This window comes from Pongo pygmaeus, chromosome 1 (assembly GCF_028885625.2).
Source record: "Pongo pygmaeus isolate AG05252 chromosome 1, NHGRI_mPonPyg2-v2.0_pri, whole genome shotgun sequence".
In the NCBI taxonomy this organism is placed as follows: domain Eukaryota; kingdom Metazoa; phylum Chordata; class Mammalia; order Primates; family Hominidae; genus Pongo; species Pongo pygmaeus.
Window position 1 is genome coordinate 214187476 of NC_072373.2, and position 15675 is coordinate 214203150.

The following is a 15675-nucleotide window of genomic DNA, read 5'->3' on the forward strand; positions in this document are numbered from 1 at the left end:
GAGCCAGGTGGGATAGAGATGACAGAAGATTAAACACACAGGGATTGGACCCCAGGGAGTCCTAGCTGGTTTTGACAGGAGGCATTAAGAAAGTGGCCCCAGAAAGCAAACAGGAGGTTCCCTTTCAGAGGGAACAGGCAATCCTCTTCTCTCTGCAACAGAGCATGGCTGCCGTGGGAGCCAGAGAGGAAGAGAGCAACTGGTGTTCATCGCACTGGACAGACAGGAGCCGAGGAGGATGAAGACTCAGCTATCCCTGTACGGTACAGACATGACACCCACCACACTCAGAGAAACACAACAGTTGCCACACCCTGTGTTCAAGCTGGGTTGAGTTTCACATACTGTGGCCGAGGGGAATGCAGACTTTCGGCCCATCATAGATGCCAGAGAGGGTGTGCCTCCTAGACCTTTTTCATATGTTACCACCCATTACTTGCTCCCGATTATTCAGTGTTACCTGGGAGCACATAATTCCTGTACTTTCTCAGCCTCCTCAACTTTAACATCTTCATCCTCATCTTCGTCATTTTCTGTAAATACAGAAGTGTTCATTCATTTATTTCCCACTTCACACTCTGCAAGCACAGTCAGCCCAATGTGCACACAGACATGAACATCTAGGAATGGTCACTGTTCAACTGAAAGCTCTCATGTTTTCTCTTTAACAAAATGCCCTGGCATGATTTCCTGATCCCTCAGGGAATGCATTTCTGACCTGGAGGGCCACCATCAAGATGTGGCCAAATATGGAAAAGATCTTTTGCTCCCCATATGATGGAGGCTTCTACAGCCTCTCTCTCGACTTTGGCAGCTGTCCCCCCCATCCCACTACAGGTCTGATTCCCAGGCACAGGCTTGGTGTCCTGTCACAGTTCACATTTCAAACATAATTCTTTCTCTCAGGAGAGGACAAACCTGTCCTACAGTCCTCTATGCATCAGGAGACTTCACAGGCCCTCCACGTGGCTTCTGCCCTGTTATTCAGGGACAGTCTCTCCATGGGGAGTGCTCCAGTCTCAAGCACTTCCTACCACCAAATGCCCCCACATCAAGTGCCTTCTCCAACACCACACGGTGAGGGGCTTTATCTCATTTTGAAAAGCAGTCATAAGTGTTCCCACATTTGGATGCTTCAGACCCTTGCAAGTGACAATTTCCTTGCCTTTGCAGATGGAGACAGAGAAACTCAGGAAGGATAAATCACTCACTCACGGACAGTTTCTAAGAACATTGCCAAAGAGACAGCCTGGGAACCTGCCTTCTGAGTCCAGAGCTCTTTTCACTCTAACAAGCACTCTCTCATCACAGCCTCTTTCCTGTCCTTTAAAACTAGAAACGTGCTGCTTCTTGCTCCAAAGACCACCTTCCATCAAGGAAGGAGGGACATTTGCAATACTGTGACCTCCAACCCCATGGGTTTCCCATCTCTCTTCTTACCCAGGAAGTCCTGGTCATGTCATGGCCACATATGTTTAGTGGGAAAAAACACCACCGATACAACTGTCATTGTGAAAGTATGGAGGTCTGGAGTCTCTCATAAGCCTGGGGTTTTCGCTCATCAGGGCCTATGGCCACATTACCTGGACTGAGCTTTTGGACGAGGTGCTGTGCCAGCCTACATCCCTCAGCCAGCTGTTCTCGGAGGTCCCGTCCCTGGGAGTTGTCCGGCTCATGCGGAGTGAGGAGGGCCTGGAGATGCTGTTTCAATGAGTGGGAGGCATCTCTCCCTTCCTGTAACTTCTCCCTTAATCGGGTAAGCTCTCGTTCCTGAGAGTGAACCAGGACTTTATATTGCCTAAGGTGAGATAGTAGAGAAAATTTAACAGTGGAAAGGGATGAGCGATCAGTTCCAATATTGCAACACAGATTTCTGAGACAATGTCCTCAAGGAGACCACCAAGCAGAAGACCAGCACGTGTGTAAAGAAATGTCTGTACCAAAGAGAAAGAATAAAAAATGGTTCACGGGCTTCCTCTACATGAGAGAGGGCTCCTGGAAGACCCTCCACGATGTTCCATTCATCTTTCTCTTCTGTCAACAAAAGTAGGTGTCTTCCTAATTCAGTTTCAAAAACACATCCATCTTTTCAGTTCCTCACTCTGGCCATGGACATTTCCACATGAATATACACATAGTGCATCTCGCAGCGACTAGATACAAAGCCATGGACAGAAATGAGGCTAGGTGCAGATGGGGCCAATTGAAAAGATGAAAGTAAAGAATGACAGGCTCGAGAAGACAACACAGATGGAGTGAAAGGATGAGAAGCCACAGTCAGTCAGGAGGTGATTCTGACTAAGGGCGAGTGGGGTGGTGATGGCACATCAGTTTGAGTATACTGAATGCTGCTGGCTGGTTCCCACTCCTTCGGTTAATTTTGTGTTATGCGCATTTCACCTCAACAACTACTTGTTTGAAAAACAGAAAATAAGGCTCTGAGAAACAACTGCAACCCATAACTTATTATTGTCCTTGTTCTCTGCTTGATAAATCTTTGTGTGTCGTGAGCCTGCCATGGCAATTCCTGCCCTTCCGCTGGCCCAGCTTAGCTCTGATTTCTCCCTGCCGAGCTGCTGTACTTCAGAGATGTACACACCTGCCCACCTGCCTGACCCCACGGGGCCCGCTCACCTGAGCTCCTCAGCTTGCCCGAGCTGCTCTGCAAGCTTCTCTTCCTTGAACAGCCGCTCATCCCTCAGCATAGATTTGAGGAGGTCTTTGCAGTCTTCATACTCTGAGAAAAGACAGACACGCCTGCCTCAGTGAAAGGCTGGACATGCTGCTCTGGTCACTGCCTACAGGGCAGGAGCCAGGTCCATCCCAAGGACAAAACTGTGCCCACTACCAGGCTCTAGGCAGGGATTTCCACATCTTTACTCTTCAGTCTCCCGATTTTCTGGCATCTGATCCCCCAAAATTTAGAGACAAAGAAAGAGAAACTCAAGGCACATCAAGGAAGTTGACAAGATGATTCAACCACAACGAAGTGGAGTCAGAATTCACAGCCCCTGAGGTCTGACTCTGAATGTGGGGCCACTTTCCCAAGCCTTGCAGCCTCTCCTCTAAAACACTGCACTGGGGCATGAAGTAGTGATTTCTTGTACAGTCGGAAAGGCCCCTTGGACTATGGGACTGATGGTTTCCCTTTTACTGGGAATTTCAAGGACATATATGTCAAAGATCTTAACATCTTTGATTTTTAAATCATAACTTCAGATGTGATTTTAAGAATCACATCTGAAGCATAAAGTATGAGACATAAGACCATAAGGCCACGAAGGAAATCTGCCCAAATACTAATAAGGTTTGTGCTAATTTAGAAAGAGTAGAATGAAGAACTAACAGATAGTGTTTTCTCTGTGCCAATGAACATTCTAGGAGATTGACAAGAAATAGCTCATGTAATTCACTGCAGCAATTTACAGAGGTAGGTATTTCTCTAGTACCCTATGTACAGATGAGGAAACTGAGGGACAGACAAGACAAGCAACTAGGATGGAGCCGAGAAGACAGGCTCAGGGTCCCTGCTCTGCACGCTGCACTGCTACTTCCACACATTCTCGGGTGCGATCCTTCTTCCCGTTTAGGAACAAGAGCCTGTGCCCCAGGAAGCAGGACTTCCCTCTCACCAGGGAACTCTCTGCTTTTCTTTTGATTAGTCTTGCCTTGTCACCCAGGCTGGAGTGCAATGGCGTGTTCTTGGCTCACTGCAAACTCTGCCTCCTGGGTGCAAAGGATTCTCCTGCCTCAGCCTCCCGAGTAGCTGGGATTACAGGTGCCCACCACCACGCCCAGCTAATGTTTATATGTTTAGTAGAGATGGGGTTTCTCCATGTTTCCCAGGTTGGTCTCAAACTCCTGACTTCGTGATCCCCCTGCCTCAGCCTCCCGAAGTGCTGGGATTACAGGAGTGAGCTACCGTGCATGGCCCCTACTCCCCGCTCTTGATGCTGTCACTTATAGATACCACAGGTTCTATTAGGAGCAGACTCCTCTTGAAGTCCCTCAGAGCGGGTACTGTGTACTATCACCAAGTTTCCCTCAGGGTCCCTAGAACAGAGCTTTTCCTATTGGGCCTCAACAGAAGCTTGAACAGAATAAGGGTTCACTAGTCCCACACATTTAGAACAACAGACTAGGTGTTATTTGTCTGCCGGATCTTATATGGTACAGAGAGGATTCTTGAAAACACGATTTAGCCTCTTGGAGAAAACCGGTGGTTCTGTGCCTGTGTCCAAAATGAATAACTGCGATTTTAACTTTAGGCCCACCCCTACCTGACTGCAAACTTGGAAAGTTGCTAAATACTTTGGTACCTCTGACTTCCAAATTTAACAAAATGTGAAAATGCCCATTTCTATTTTCCTAGAAGTATGGGAAGGTTGAAATTATTTTCAATGGAGAGAGCATGTAGTTTCTCAGAGAGAAGACAGGACATCGTTCATCACTTTTGTGATGGTGAGCCTATAGAACTTACCGTAATTATTCTGCCGGTTGGCCAGGAAGTAGGCCAGTTGAGTTACAAGAAATTTCTGTTTGAGGTTTCTGAACTGCTGTTTGTGCTCTGCCAGCTGGGGGCGCGATTTCTTGTTGATTTCTAGAATGTTCATCTCTGCCTCCTCACTGGACCAAGGGCCAGCAGACACCACCATGCTGACGTTTGTGGCAGAAGAGGTGGGGTCAGGGACTGGGGAGAAGACAACCAAGCACATGATGGGTTAAAAACTGGTGAAATCAAGCAGGTTTAATCAGGACTGAGGGATGTCACTGACAGCCTTGTCCACTTCTTTGAAGATGTTGTCTCCCTGGTTTCACTCTTCTCATCTCCAGTCTTGATCTCCTTTAAGTCAACTTGTCTTAGCTACGCAGTCACCTTGAAACCAGGACATAAACCCTTCTACCTTTTCTTGCTTATAAGTTTCTAAAAAGCAAGGCTGGGCCCTGAGTTGTTGACCCCATGAGCGGCCAATGTTTCTGTGTAGCACAACAGATGGCTTTTTGTTTTTTAAATTTTTTTGTTTGTTTGGGTGCTTGGTTTTTGGTTTTCTGTTTTTTGTTTGAGATGGAGTCTCACTCTGTGGCCCAGGCTGGAGTGCAGTGGTGCTATTTCAGCTCACTGCAACCTCTGCCTCCCGGGTTCAAGCGATTCTCATGCCTCAGCCTCCCAAGTAGCTGGGATTACAGGCGCCAACCACCACGCCAGCTAATTCTTGTATCTTTAGTAGAGATGGGGTTTCGCCATGTTGGCCAGGCTGGTTTCGAACTCCTGACCTCAGGTGATCAGCCCACCTCGGCCTCCCAAAGTGCTGGGATTACAGATGTGAGCCAGCGCCCCTGGCCAGAGACTTCTTATTAATAGCTAAGACAAGCCAATGAAAAGGAGAGAGAGTCAAGCCTGAGAGTCGTGAATGAGGGTGGGAGGACACTCTGAACCGATCCTCCCACCTAAGCCTCCTGAGCAGTTGGGACTATAGGCACGCAGCACCATGCCTGGCTACTTTTTTGTATTCTTTGGAAGGATGGGTTTCACCATATTGTCCAGGCTGGTCTTGAACTCCTGAACTCAAATGATCCTCCCACTTGGGCCTCCCAAAGTGCTGTGATTATACGTGTGGGTCACTGCACCTAGCTCCATCCTAGTTTCTGACTAAACCAATATGTATGTATACAGCCTGTCCTCAGAATTGATCTTCCATAGCCTAGACAGAGGTATGAGACACAAGGAAAATAGAGGCTACCTGGGAGAAGGTTTACAGCATCCTGCCATTCATCATCAGAGGATTCATTGTCTACAACTAGAGTTGAGTCGACTTGGTCTTCCTCAAATATGATTTTGGTGTTCCCGTGAGGCTGGTTGGACTCACAAGGGCCGTGGCTATTTGAACAAGTGACGACACATTCCTCCAGTGAGTCCTCAGGGACTTCCTTTTCTTCAGCCTTCTGCACCTCCCTGATGAGCCAGGTGGGATAGAGATGACAGAAGATTAAACACACAGGGATTGGACCCCAGGGAGTCCTAGCTGGTTTTGACAGGAGGCATTAAGAAAGTGGCCCCAGAAAGCAAACAGGAGGTTCCCTTTCAGAGGGAACAGGCAATCCTCTTCTCTCTGCAACAGAGCATGGCTGCCGTGGGAGCCAGAGAGGAAGAGAGCAACTGGTGTTCATCGCACTGGACAGACAGGAGCCGAGGAGGATGAAGACTCAGCTATCCCTGTACGGTACAGACATGACACCCACCACACTCAGAGAAACACAACAGTTGCCACACCCTGTGTTCAAGCTGGGTTGAGTTTCACATACTGTGGCCGAGGGGAATGCAGACTTTCGGCCCATCATAGATGCCAGAGAGGGTGTGCCTCCTAGACCTTTTTCATATGTTACCACCCATTACTTGCTCCCGATTATTCAGTGTTACCTGGGAGCACATAATTCCTGTACTTTCTCAGCCTCCTCAACTTTAACATCTTCATCCTCATCTTCGTCATTTTCTGTAAATACAGAAGTGTTCATTCATTTATTTCCCACTTCACACTCTGCAAGCACAGTCAGCCCAATGTGCACACAGACATGAACATCTAGGAATGGTCACTGTTCAACTGAAAGCTCTCATGTTTTCTCTTTAACAAAATGCCCTGGCATGATTTCCTGATCCCTCAGGGAATGCATTTCTGACCTGGAGGGCCACCATCAAGATGTGGCCAAATATGGAAAAGATCTTTTGCTCCCCATATGATGGAGGCTTCTACAGCCTCTCTCTCGACTTTGGCAGCTGTCCCCCCCATCCCACTACAGGTCTGATTCCCAGGCACAGGCTTGGTGTCCTGTCACAGTTCACATTTCAAACATAATTCTTTCTCTCAGGAGAGGACAAACCTGTCCTACAGTCCTCTATGCATCAGGAGACTTCACAGGCCCTCCACGTGGCTTCTGCCCTGTTATTCAGGGACAGTCTCTCCATGGGGAGTGCTCCAGTCTCAAGCACTTCCTACCACCAAATGCCCCCACATCAAGTGCCTTCTCCAACACCACACGGTGAGGGGCTTTATCTCATTTTGAAAAGCAGTCATAAGTGTTCCCACATTTGGATGCTTCAGACCCTTGCAAGTGACAATTTCCTTGCCTTTGCAGATGGAGACAGAGAAACTCAGGAAGGATAAATCACTCACTCACGGACAGTTTCTAAGAACATTGCCAAAGAGACAGCCTGGGAACCTGCCTTCTGAGTCCAGAGCTCTTTTCACTCTAACAAGCACTCTCTCATCACAGCCTCTTTCCTGTCCTTTAAAACTAGAAACGTGCTGCTTCTTGCTCCAAAGACCACCTTCCATCAAGGAAGGAGGGACATTTGCAATACTGTGACCTCCAACCCCATGGGTTTCCCATCTCTCTTCTTACCCAGGAAGTCCTGGTCATGTCATGGCCACATATGTTTAGTGGGAAAAAACACCACCGATACAACTGTCATTGTGAAAGTATGGAGGTCTGGAGTCTCTCATAAGCCTGGGGTTTTCGCTCATCAGGGCCTATGGCCACATTACCTGGACTGAGCTTTTGGACGAGGTGCTGTGCCAGCCTACATCCCTCAGCCAGCTGTTCTCGGAGGTCCCGTCCCTGGGAGTTGTCCGGCTCATGCGGAGTGAGGAGGGCCTGGAGATGCTGTTTCAATGAGTGGGAGGCATCTCTCCCTTCCTGTAACTTCTCCCTTAATCGGGTAAGCTCTCGTTCCTGAGAGTGAACCAGGACTTTATATTGCCTAAGGTGAGATAGTAGAGAAAATTTAACAGTGGAAAGGGATGAGCGATCAGTTCCAATATTGCAACACAGATTTCTGAGACAATGTCCTCAAGGAGACCACCAAGCAGAAGACCAGCACGTGTGTAAAGAAATGTCTGTACCAAAGAGAAAGAATAAAAAATGGTTCACGGGCTTCCTCTACATGAGAGAGGGCTCCTGGAAGACCCTCCACGATGTTCCATTCATCTTTCTCTTCTGTCAACAAAAGTAGGTGTCTTCCTAATTCAGTTTCAAAAACACATCCATCTTTTCAGTTCCTCACTCTGGCCATGGACATTTCCACATGAATATACACATAGTGCATCTCGCAGCGACTAGATACAAAGCCATGGACAGAAATGAGGCTAGGTGCAGATGGGGCCAATTGAAAAGATGAAAGTAAAGAATGACAGGCTCGAGAAGACAACACAGATGGAGTGAAAGGATGAGAAGCCACAGTCAGTCAGGAGGTGATTCTGACTAAGGGCGAGTGGGGTGGTGATGGCACATCAGTTTGAGTATACTGAATGCTGCTGGCTGGTTCCCACTCCTTCGGTTAATTTTGTGTTATGCGCATTTCACCTCAACAACTACTTGTTTGAAAAACAGAAAATAAGGCTCTGAGAAACAACTGCAACCCATAACTTATTATTGTCCTTGTTCTCTGCTTGATAAATCTTTGTGTGTCGTGAGCCTGCCATGGCAATTCCTGCCCTTCCGCTGGCCCAGCTTAGCTCTGATTTCTCCCTGCCGAGCTGCTGTACTTCAGAGATGTACACACCTGCCCACCTGCCTGACCCCACGGGGCCCGCTCACCTGAGCTCCTCAGCTTGCCCGAGCTGCTCTGCAAGCTTCTCTTCCTTGAACAGCCGCTCATCCCTCAGCATAGATTTGAGGAGGTCTTTGCAGTCTTCATACTCTGAGAAAAGACAGACACGCCTGCCTCAGTGAAAGGCTGGACATGCTGCTCTGGTCACTGCCTACAGGGCAGGAGCCAGGTCCATCCCAAGGACAAAACTGTGCCCACTACCAGGCTCTAGGCAGGGATTTCCACATCTTTACTCTTCAGTCTCCCGATTTTCTGGCATCTGATCCCCCAAAATTTAGAGACAAAGAAAGAGAAACTCAAGGCACATCAAGGAAGTTGACAAGATGATTCAACCACAACGAAGTGGAGTCAGAATTCACAGCCCCTGAGGTCTGACTCTGAATGTGGGGCCACTTTCCCAAGCCTTGCAGCCTCTCCTCTAAAACACTGCACTGGGGCATGAAGTAGTGATTTCTTGTACAGTCGGAAAGGCCCCTTGGACTATGGGACTGATGGTTTCCCTTTTACTGGGAATTTCAAGGACATATATGTCAAAGATCTTAACATCTTTGATTTTTAAATCATAACTTCAGATGTGATTTTAAGAATCACATCTGAAGCATAAAGTATGAGACATAAGACCATAAGGCCACGAAGGAAATCTGCCCAAATACTAATAAGGTTTGTGCTAATTTAGAAAGAGTAGAATGAAGAACTAACAGATAGTGTTTTCTCTGTGCCAATGAACATTCTAGGAGATTGACAAGAAATAGCTCATGTAATTCACTGCAGCAATTTACAGAGGTAGGTATTTCTCTAGTACCCTATGTACAGATGAGGAAACTGAGGGACAGACAAGACAAGCAACTAGGATGGAGCCGAGAAGACAGGCTCAGGGTCCCTGCTCTGCACGCTGCACTGCTACTTCCACACATTCTCGGGTGCGATCCTTCTTCCCGTTTAGGAACAAGAGCCTGTGCCCCAGGAAGCAGGACTTCCCTCTCACCAGGGAACTCTCTGCTTTTCTTTTGATCAGTCTTGCCTTGTCACCCAGGCTGGAGTGCAATGGCGTGTTCTTGGCTCACTGCAAACTCTGCCTCCTGGGTGCAAAGGATTCTCCTGCCTCAGCCTCCCGAGTAGCTGGGATTACAGGCGCCCACCACCACGCCCAGCTAATGTTTATATGTTTAGTAGAGATGGGGTTTCTCCATGTTTCCCAGGTTGGTCTCAAACTCCTGACTTCGTGATCCCCCTGCCTCAGCCTCCCGAAGTGCTGGGATTACAGGAGTGAGCTACCGTGCATGGCCCCTACTCCCCGCTCTTGATGCTGTCACTTATAGATACCACAGGTTCTATTAGGAGCAGACTCCTCTTGAAGTCCCTCAGAGCGGGTACTGTGTACTATCACCAAGTTTCCCTCAGGGTCCCTAGAACAGAGCTTTTCCTATTGGGCCTCAACAGAAGCTTGAACAGAATAAGGGTTCACTAGTCCCACACATTTAGAACAACAGACTAGGTGTTATTTGTCTGCCGGATCTTATATGGTACAGAGAGGATTCTTGAAAACACGATTTAGCCTCTTGGAGAAAACCGGTGGTTCTGTGCCTGTGTCCAAAATGAATAACTGCGATTTTAACTTTAGGCCCACCCCTACCTGACTGCAAACTTGGAAAGTTGCTAAATACTTTGGTACCTCTGACTTCCAAATTTAACAAAATGTGAAAATGCCCATTTCTATTTTCCTAGAAGTATGGGAAGGTTGAAATTATTTTCAATGGAGAGAGCATGTAGTTTCTCAGAGAGAAGACAGGACATCGTTCATCACTTTTGTGATGGTGAGCCTATAGAACTTACCGTAATTATTCTGCCGGTTGGCCAGGAAGTAGGCCAGTTGAGTTACAAGAAATTTCTGTTTGAGGTTTCTGAACTGCTGTTTGTGCTCTGCCAGCTGGGGGCGCGATTTCTTGTTGATTTCTAGAATGTTCATCTCTGCCTCCTCACTGGACCAAGGGCCAGCAGACACCACCATGCTGACGTTTGTGGCAGAAGAGGTGGGGTCAGGGACTGGGGAGAAGACAACCAAGCACATGATGGGTTAAAAACTGGTGAAATCAAGCAGGTTTAATCAGGACTGAGGGATGTCACTGACAGCCTTGTCCACTTCTTTGAAGATGTTGTCTCCCTGGTTTCACTCTTCTCATCTCCAGTCTTGATCTCCTTTAAGTCAACTTGTCTTAGCTACGCAGTCACCTTGAAACCAGGACATAAACCCTTCTACCTTTTCTTGCTTATAAGTTTCTAAAAAGCAAGGCTGGGCCCTGAGTTGTTGACCCCATGAGCGGCCAATGTTTCTGTGTAGCACAACAGATGGCTTTTTGTTTTTTAAATTTTTTTGTTTGTTTGGGTGCTTGGTTTTTGGTTTTCTGTTTTTTGTTTGAGATGGAGTCTCACTCTGTGGCCCAGGCTGGAGTGCAGTGGTGCTATTTCAGCTCACTGCAACCTCTGCCTCCCGGGTTCAAGCGATTCTCATGCCTCAGCCTCCCAAGTAGCTGGGATTACAGGCGCCAACCACCACGCCAGCTAATTCTTGTATCTTTAGTAGAGATGGGGTTTCGCCATGTTGGCCAGGCTGGTTTCGAACTCCTGACCTCAGGTGATCAGCCCACCTCGGCCTCCCAAAGTGCTGGGATTACAGATGTGAGCCAGCGCCCCTGGCCAGAGACTTCTTATTAATAGCTAAGACAAGCCAATGAAAAGGAGAGAGAGTCAAGCCTGAGAGTCGTGAATGAGGGTGGGAGGACACTCTGAACCGATCCTCCCACCTAAGCCTCCTGAGCAGTTGGGACTATAGGCACGCAGCACCATGCCTGGCTACTTTTTTGTATTCTTTGGAAGGATGGGTTTCACCATATTGTCCAGGCTGGTCTTGAACTCCTGAACTCAAATGATCCTCCCACTTGGGCCTCCCAAAGTGCTGTGATTATACGTGTGGGTCACTGCACCTAGCTCCATCCTAGTTTCTGACTAAACCAATATGTATGTATACAGCCTGTCCTCAGAATTGATCTTCCATAGCCTAGACAGAGGTATGAGACACAAGGAAAATAGAGGCTACCTGGGAGAAGGTTTACAGCATCCTGCCATTCATCATCAGAGGATTCATTGTCTACAACTAGAGTTGAGTCGACTTGGTCTTCCTCAAATATGATTTTGGTGTTCCCGTGAGGCTGGTTGGACTCACAAGGGCCGTGGCTATTTGAACAAGTGACGACACATTCCTCCAGTGAGTCCTCAGGGACTTCCTTTTCTTCAGCCTTCTGCACCTCCCTGATGAGCCAGGTGGGATAGAGATGACAGAAGATTAAACACACAGGGATTGGACCCCAGGGAGTCCTAGCTGGTTTTGACAGGAGGCATTAAGAAAGTGGCCCCAGAAAGCAAACAGGAGGTTCCCTTTCAGAGGGAACAGGCAATCCTCTTCTCTCTGCAACAGAGCATGGCTGCCGTGGGAGCCAGAGAGGAAGAGAGCAACTGGTGTTCATCGCACTGGACAGACAGGAGCCGAGGAGGATGAAGACTCAGCTATCCCTGTACGGTACAGACATGACACCCACCACACTCAGAGAAACACAACAGTTGCCACACCCTGTGTTCAAGCTGGGTTGAGTTTCACATACTGTGGCCGAGGGGAATGCAGACTTTCGGCCCATCATAGATGCCAGAGAGGGTGTGCCTCCTAGACCTTTTTCATATGTTACCACCCATTACTTGCTCCCGATTATTCAGTGTTACCTGGGAGCACATAATTCCTGTACTTTCTCAGCCTCCTCAACTTTAACATCTTCATCCTCATCTTCGTCATTTTCTGTAAATACAGAAGTGTTCATTCATTTATTTCCCACTTCACACTCTGCAAGCACAGTCAGCCCAATGTGCACACAGACATGAACATCTAGGAATGGTCACTGTTCAACTGAAAGCTCTCATGTTTTCTCTTTAACAAAATGCCCTGGCATGATTTCCTGATCCCTCAGGGAATGCATTTCTGACCTGGAGGGCCACCATCAAGATGTGGCCAAATATGGAAAAGATCTTTTGCTCCCCATATGATGGAGGCTTCTACAGCCTCTCTCTCGACTTTGGCAGCTGTCCCCCCCATCCCACTACAGGTCTGATTCCCAGGCACAGGCTTGGTGTCCTGTCACAGTTCACATTTCAAACATAATTCTTTCTCTCAGGAGAGGACAAACCTGTCCTACAGTCCTCTATGCATCAGGAGACTTCACAGGCCCTCCACGTGGCTTCTGCCCTGTTATTCAGGGACAGTCTCTCCATGGGGAGTGCTCCAGTCTCAAGCACTTCCTACCACCAAATGCCCCCACATCAAGTGCCTTCTCCAACACCACACGGTGAGGGGCTTTATCTCATTTTGAAAAGCAGTCATAAGTGTTCCCACATTTGGATGCTTCAGACCCTTGCAAGTGACAATTTCCTTGCCTTTGCAGATGGAGACAGAGAAACTCAGGAAGGATAAATCACTCACTCACGGACAGTTTCTAAGAACATTGCCAAAGAGACAGCCTGGGAACCTGCCTTCTGAGTCCAGAGCTCTTTTCACTCTAACAAGCACTCTCTCATCACAGCCTCTTTCCTGTCCTTTAAAACTAGAAACGTGCTGCTTCTTGCTCCAAAGACCACCTTCCATCAAGGAAGGAGGGACATTTGCAATACTGTGACCTCCAACCCCATGGGTTTCCCATCTCTCTTCTTACCCAGGAAGTCCTGGTCATGTCATGGCCACATATGTTTAGTGGGAAAAAACACCACCGATACAACTGTCATTGTGAAAGTATGGAGGTCTGGAGTCTCTCATAAGCCTGGGGTTTTCGCTCATCAGGGCCTATGGCCACATTACCTGGACTGAGCTTTTGGACGAGGTGCTGTGCCAGCCTACATCCCTCAGCCAGCTGTTCTCGGAGGTCCCGTCCCTGGGAGTTGTCCGGCTCATGCGGAGTGAGGAGGGCCTGGAGATGCTGTTTCAATGAGTGGGAGGCATCTCTCCCTTCCTGTAACTTCTCCCTTAATCGGGTAAGCTCTCGTTCCTGAGAGTGAACCAGGACTTTATATTGCCTAAGGTGAGATAGTAGAGAAAATTTAACAGTGGAAAGGGATGAGCGATCAGTTCCAATATTGCAACACAGATTTCTGAGACAATGTCCTCAAGGAGACCACCAAGCAGAAGACCAGCACGTGTGTAAAGAAATGTCTGTACCAAAGAGAAAGAATAAAAAATGGTTCACGGGCTTCCTCTACATGAGAGAGGGCTCCTGGAAGACCCTCCACGATGTTCCATTCATCTTTCTCTTCTGTCAACAAAAGTAGGTGTCTTCCTAATTCAGTTTCAAAAACACATCCATCTTTTCAGTTCCTCACTCTGGCCATGGACATTTCCACATGAATATACACATAGTGCATCTCGCAGCGACTAGATACAAAGCCATGGACAGAAATGAGGCTAGGTGCAGATGGGGCCAATTGAAAAGATGAAAGTAAAGAATGACAGGCTCGAGAAGACAACACAGATGGAGTGAAAGGATGAGAAGCCACAGTCAGTCAGGAGGTGATTCTGACTAAGGGCGAGTGGGGTGGTGATGGCACATCAGTTTGAGTATACTGAATGCTGCTGGCTGGTTCCCACTCCTTCGGTTAATTTTGTGTTATGCGCATTTCACCTCAACAACTACTTGTTTGAAAAACAGAAAATAAGGCTCTGAGAAACAACTGCAACCCATAACTTATTATTGTCCTTGTTCTCTGCTTGATAAATCTTTGTGTGTCGTGAGCCTGCCATGGCAATTCCTGCCCTTCCGCTGGCCCAGCTTAGCTCTGATTTCTCCCTGCCGAGCTGCTGTACTTCAGAGATGTACACACCTGCCCACCTGCCTGACCCCACGGGGCCCGCTCACCTGAGCTCCTCAGCTTGCCCGAGCTGCTCTGCAAGCTTCTCTTCCTTGAACAGCCGCTCATCCCTCAGCATAGATTTGAGGAGGTCTTTGCAGTCTTCATACTCTGAGAAAAGACAGACACGCCTGCCTCAGTGAAAGGCTGGACATGCTGCTCTGGTCACTGCCTACAGGGCAGGAGCCAGGTCCATCCCAAGGACAAAACTGTGCCCACTACCAGGCTCTAGGCAGGGATTTCCACATCTTTACTCTTCAGTCTCCCGATTTTCTGGCATCTGATCCCCCAAAATTTAGAGACAAAGAAAGAGAAACTCAAGGCACATCAAGGAAGTTGACAAGATGATTCAACCACAACGAAGTGGAGTCAGAATTCACAGCCCCTGAGGTCTGACTCTGAATGTGGGGCCACTTTCCCAAGCCTTGCAGCCTCTCCTCTAAAACACTGCACTGGGGCATGAAGTAGTGATTTCTTGTACAGTCGGAAAGGCCCCTTGGACTATGGGACTGATGGTTTCCCTTTTACTGGGAATTTCAAGGACATATATGTCAAAGATCTTAACATCTTTGATTTTTAAATCATAACTTCAGATGTGATTTTAAGAATCACATCTGAAGCATAAAGTATGAGACATAAGACCATAAGGCCACGAAGGAAATCTGCCCAAATACTAATAAGGTTTGTGCTAATTTAGAAAGAGTAGAATGAAGAACTAACAGATAGTGTTTTCTCTGTGCCAATGAACATTCTAGGAGATTGACAAGAAATAGCTCATGTAATTCACTGCAGCAATTTACAGAGGTAGGTATTTCTCTAGTACCCTATGTACAGATGAGGAAACTGAGGGACAGACAAGACAAGCAACTAGGATGGAGCCGAGAAGACAGGCTCAGGGTCCCTGCTCTGCACGCTGCACTGCTACTTCCACACATTCTCGGGTGCGATCCTTCTTCCCGTTTAGGAACAAGAGCCTGTGCCCCAGGAAGCAGGACTTCCCTCTCACCAGGGAACTCTCTGCTTTTCTTTTGATCAGTCTTGCCTTGTCACCCAGGCTGGAGTGCAATGGCGTGTTCTTGGCTCACTGCAAACTCTGCCTCCTGGGTGCAAAGGATTCTCCTGCCTCAGCCTCC

General features: G+C 47.9%; 1 protein-coding gene across 10 annotated transcripts in view; it reads right to left on the reverse strand.

Annotated features, from left to right (window-relative positions):
- LOC129006519 (neuroblastoma breakpoint family member 1) overlaps positions 1-15675 on the reverse strand; it is a 72252-nt gene that overhangs the window by 23417 nt on the left and 33160 nt on the right. For all 10 annotated transcript variants that reach the window (XM_063659075.1, XM_063659081.1, XM_063659073.1 and 7 more), the window contains 13 exons: positions 14551-14653; positions 13500-13714; positions 12377-12449; positions 11700-11911; positions 10439-10648; positions 8593-8695; positions 7542-7756; positions 6419-6491; positions 5742-5953; positions 4481-4690; positions 2635-2737; positions 1584-1798; positions 461-533 (listed from right to left, as the gene is read on the reverse strand). In XM_063659075.1, coding sequence (XP_063515145.1) covers positions 461-533; positions 1584-1798; positions 2635-2737; positions 4481-4690; positions 5742-5953; positions 6419-6491; positions 7542-7756; positions 8593-8695; positions 10439-10648; positions 11700-11911; positions 12377-12449; positions 13500-13714; positions 14551-14653 — 2017 coding nt within the window. The remainder of the gene's footprint in view (positions 1-460; positions 534-1583; positions 1799-2634; positions 2738-4480; positions 4691-5741; positions 5954-6418; positions 6492-7541; positions 7757-8592; positions 8696-10438; positions 10649-11699; positions 11912-12376; positions 12450-13499; positions 13715-14550; positions 14654-15675) is intronic.